Here is a 4,631-nt window from a genome sequence, read left to right on the forward strand (position 1 = left end):
GCCAAGAGGACGGCGTGCGAATACATAGATACATGCGACCGTCCTTACATATCTGTCAATACGTACGCTCATGCTAACAAGGTGTGGAGGCGCACGTATAACTCGTCCGACAGTTTTTTCGTCTGGTTGCATGGTTCTGATCGTTAGCGGCAGTAGCGATCCCAGAAATTGGCGTTCACACAGGTGACTGTCGTTTCAGCGGTGGACGTTGCTTTCCTTTTCTCCTCGTGGAACCATGGCGTCGTCTTCCTCAGCTTCTGCTTCAACCGCGCCAGAGAGTGTGAGCAGCACACCAGAAAAGCTAACTCCGAGGACATATCCGTCAGGATTCCGCTTTTCTTCTGCAGTCGGGACCAAGCATATGACTCACGATGACAAAAAAGGAAAGTCTGGGAAGCTGCATAGTTCCGCAGCGTCTACACCAGGACTTGGGTACTACGGAAACTCGGCAAAACAAGGCGTTGCAAACCAGCCTGGATCTGCCATTGTGGCGAGCCAAATGTTCAAAACAAAATTGTGTATTGACAATCAGACGAAAGGGTGCAGTAGAGGAAGCGAGTGTCCGTATGCCCATTCCGTCGATGAAATGAGAAGTCTTCCTGACTTGCGCAAAACCAAAATGTGCTCTCTTGTTCTTTCAGGCAAAGGATGGTAAGTCAAGATGCCCGAGACGTGGCCCGAGCACGACGGTGTCAGCGTGACCGTTTCTTCAAATGACTCGTGGAACATTAAGGAAACGATTTTTGTGAATACACAGTCAGCGAACTGAAAGCTGTTCTCAGGCTGTCCAGCGTAGACAGAAGTTTCGTGATGCGCTACATTCACAATAAAGGACAACCACCCCAATTTACCAGAAAATGTGTCACAGGTTGTGTTACCATGACGTCTATCACCACTAGGTTTCCAGGCCATTGCCATACGTGTATATATACACTCTGGACGACAAAATTCCATGTACGAGTTGCGATCGGTGCGATTATGCTAGCATTAAAGTGTGTGGCCTACGGTAGAGACTTTCGTTCTCCACAGTATGCAACGGTCCGCTAATGGGGCATGACGTCGTTGATCTACCAGGTCAAATTCTAGCCACTAAGCAAGATTCCACAACGGCATCCCGAAGTCGTCAATATTTTTACGGTTATAGCAAGCAATTTGATATTCAAGGTCGTGCGGTGCCCGTGTATTACCCGCTTGCCTCGCCTCTTGCTGAAGACGTAATCACTGAAAGCCATGAGTTAGAAGCATGCCAGCAACTTGTTCTGTGATGCCCTATAGAAAGAAACGAGTCGCATAGGTTGAGGTATTTCTAAAGCGTCATTCTTGGCTAAAAATCCTATTACGGTTTCGTCTTTCCCTGTGCCGCCCAGCAGATTTTTTGCAGATCGTCGCCGCCTCACTAGGAGTTGTGGACATGCTTGGTGTGTTGGCTTGCAGCAAGAATAAAGCATGTAGATTTGCACATTCCGAGAGCGAGCTTCGATACACCTGCAACTTTTCCGAATTCAAAACTCGTATTTGCCGTTTTGCGCAAGAGCAAGGAGGCCGTGGATGTCTCTACGGCGTTAGGTGTCCGTATGCACATTCCCCATCTGAGCTTCGTCATCTAGAGTCCCCTACAATTTCCCCGACTGAGATTTTGGTACAAGATAGGAGAAATCGTGTGGCGTTCGTTGCCAAGTCGCCTCACACTAGAGTTGTTTCTTCTTCCAGACCTGCATCTGCACTGAAGACACGACCAGAAGTGGCTAAAGAAAACCAGACGGTGACACCGGACTCTCTCGAGCATCAGCTACAGGGAAGGCACGGTTGCAGACCTTCTTTTCTCGACGAGGAACTGAAAAAAGGTGGTGCGTCGAGGAAAACTTTGGGAGAGTCCTTCTCTTTCTCAGTCGTGAAGAAACTGAATGCCCCGCCAGAGACGGCAACTGGCAGTGAATCGAACCAAGCGTCCACCAATGCGCAGCTTCACCAGACGGAAAACCACCCTTCACAATGTAAAAGTGGTTCCTACAGTCACACAGAAACAGACGGAGAACAGGGTAGCTCCTCTCAAGGGAAGAAAGACCGAGAGGCTTCCTGTTTGGCACGCGGTGTCCAAGCGAACAGCACAATTCCACGGTCACTTGCCGGTCGACGCCGAGCGGCGACTGAGAACGCTGGGAAAGCTGCCAGCAAACCCATCGGCTCAATAGGTGGGCAAATGCAACCGGAATAAAACTGGTTGTCGCCTCTTGGTTCCTGAATCCGACGAAAGGTGCAACAGGGAGAGGCAAGCAAAAGAGAAGTAAAAAGGGAACGATGATAAGCGTAAGATAAAAACAGCATATCAGATGACACCGAGTGAGGGTAGCCGAGGGAGGCACAGCACGATATATTCGGCGATGGGTACGAATATTCAGAGGTCCAGAAAGCCACTTGTATCTCCACCTGCGTGGTTGTTGCATGCTGATCTTGATAAGCTAACTTTCGAAACTTATGCATTTTCATTTTCCACGACGTGCTCGTACCCTGGAGGTACTCTGTGAGATGCGGCTTTCTGCCCATTTGCCGGCGTGTTTGCTTTCCTGTTTTGGGATGTCTGCTGTGTGTTTCGCCAGAACCAAGGCATGATAACTTGGAAGGTCAGGCCTTTTTGATTAGAGACCGTGTTTCCGGTGATAAACCGGTGGCTGAAGGCGAGGCCGTATCCGGTGGCACAAATAAGGAATCTACGTCGCCTCTTTTGCAAACCCGCAAGCCTCCGTCTTTTCTTGTCTCCCCCGCAAACTCTGGTGTTCCACCAGCATCCACCCAAGAGCGAGAACAGGTTTCCTCCCCGTGTAAGCTGATCGAGAATGCGGGTCTAGATGCTCACAGGATGGCTCGCGTGCTTTCCGTTGATGGCCTGCGAGGCATGGAAGTAAGGACATCCGGGACTCCATCTGCCCAGACCTCTCTAATTGAAAAAAGTCGCATCTTCAAGCAACTGGGTGCAACACCGAATACAGTGCCTGCTACATCTACATACTGGGCGCCGACACAACAACTGCCCTCTCTGAATACTGGCTTTTCTACCGAGGAGATTTTTTTCCCTGCGGCTCCTCGCTCGAACAAAATGGACGGAGATGTGTTTGACTCTGTGTTACCTACATCCCTTCCACACGTTCCCTCTTCGTCGCTCCTAGACAAGCGAAACGCGACTCTCCCGTCGTCGGAAACAAATCCGCTTCCTCCTCCACCTGGATTCGAGCATATCCGTCCGGAGAAGACAGGCGTACCGTACGGAAGGAATATGCCGGATTCCGTGTCGGAAACCTTCAGGGAAGGTCCACTTGCTTCTTCGTTCTCCGAAAACAGCGAAGTGGATCAGCACGAGCAACTCTTCTTGCAACTCCAGAGACAACTCTTGCTACAGTGCTGGGGCAAGATGGATGAAGACTCGCTTTTGCTCTCAAAAAACCTGACTATTGCTCCCACCGGAAACTCAGGAGGACGAACCAAGCCAGAAAACAAGGCACGCATGCCTGTTCCCTCGGACCTTTCTAATGAAATCTTCTCGCGACAGAGTCACACGTCGCGCCTCCCCGTTGACTGGGACATGTGGGAACGTGAACTGCAGGGAGAGGACGCTCAACCCTCTCTCGGAGATGAGAGAGGGTTCCTCTCTTCATCGGCAACTAACAACACGCAGTTTCTTGACGTCCACATCCCACAAGCCCTCTTCATCGGGAAGGTGCCAACACCCGGGGAGAAATCGAGCCGCAACAATGGCCTCGGGACCCTGTCTGTGAGAGAAAAAGGCGGTCAAACGGGACTTGATATGCGAACGGGAAGAAAACGGAAAGAAATTCAGGAAGAACTTGGGGAACTCATGGTTGCAGCAGGGGCCTGGGAGTCAGGCATGGCGCCGTGAGACAAAGCAATGAAGTGTCCGTTGAACGCGCCGCTCCCTACAGTGTGAAAAGCGACAATCGAAAACAGTGGAATTACGCTCACATAATGTTCACGGAGACAGTCTTTACCGTCGCGTGGATCGCTGAAACACGACCAAACAAGTTCCGCGCTCCTCACTCCAGATCGTGTATCTCGAGTCCTCAAACACTGCTGTCCATAACTTCTGAAAATGCATGTATTTTGCTCTTTATAGAAGATTCGTAGATGGATAAACATGTGGATAAGTAGAAATCCATATTATTATTGATAAATAATGCAAAGGAGTATGAGTGGGCGTGACGAGTTCCTTCGTGGATGAGATGCAGTTGTGTCCCAGTCTTTGTGCTCGCTGCTTTGATTTCCACGCACCCTTTGTGTGTGTTGTATTGCTTTGGAAATTGACTAGTTCCAATGGGACAAAGCCGCGGACGAAACGGTCGTAAGTGCAGCTCCCTTATTAATTTTTTTCGTAGCATGAAACTTTGAAAAGGATGACTGAGAAGAGGAAGAAACTTGCCCTCGTGTATCCTTTAGACGTATTACGTTTGTGATCCATAACTGCCTCCAATGTGTCGGTGCGGATCCCGTGGTATTTTGCAAACTTTGTTGACGTGGGGCACAGAGAAGCCCTCGCGTCTCTTTGCTTCCAGTTGTTCTGTTCGTTTCCGCGTCTTCTTATCACCGTCTGCCTCTATTTCTGCGACTTTCAAACTTCTCGC

General features: G+C 49.9%; 1 protein-coding gene across 1 annotated transcript; it reads left to right on the plus strand.

The window, feature by feature from the left end:
- Positions 1–235: 235 nt before the first annotated feature.
- Positions 236–4,428, plus strand: TGME49_257130 (zinc finger (CCCH type) motif-containing protein; the record flags this gene model as incomplete). Its single annotated transcript, XM_002364919.1, has 3 exons — positions 236–651; positions 1,435–2,192; positions 2,598–4,428. The coding sequence occupies 3 exons, from the start codon at positions 236–238 to the stop codon at positions 3,890–3,892; spliced, it is 2,469 nt and encodes an 822-aa protein (XP_002364960.1). The 3' UTR covers positions 3,893–4,428.
- Positions 4,429–4,631: the final 203 nt, after the last annotated feature.

Source organism: Toxoplasma gondii, chromosome VIIb (genome assembly GCF_000006565.2).
Source record: "Toxoplasma gondii ME49 chromosome VIIb, whole genome shotgun sequence".
Taxonomy (NCBI): domain Eukaryota; phylum Apicomplexa; class Conoidasida; order Eucoccidiorida; family Sarcocystidae; genus Toxoplasma; species Toxoplasma gondii.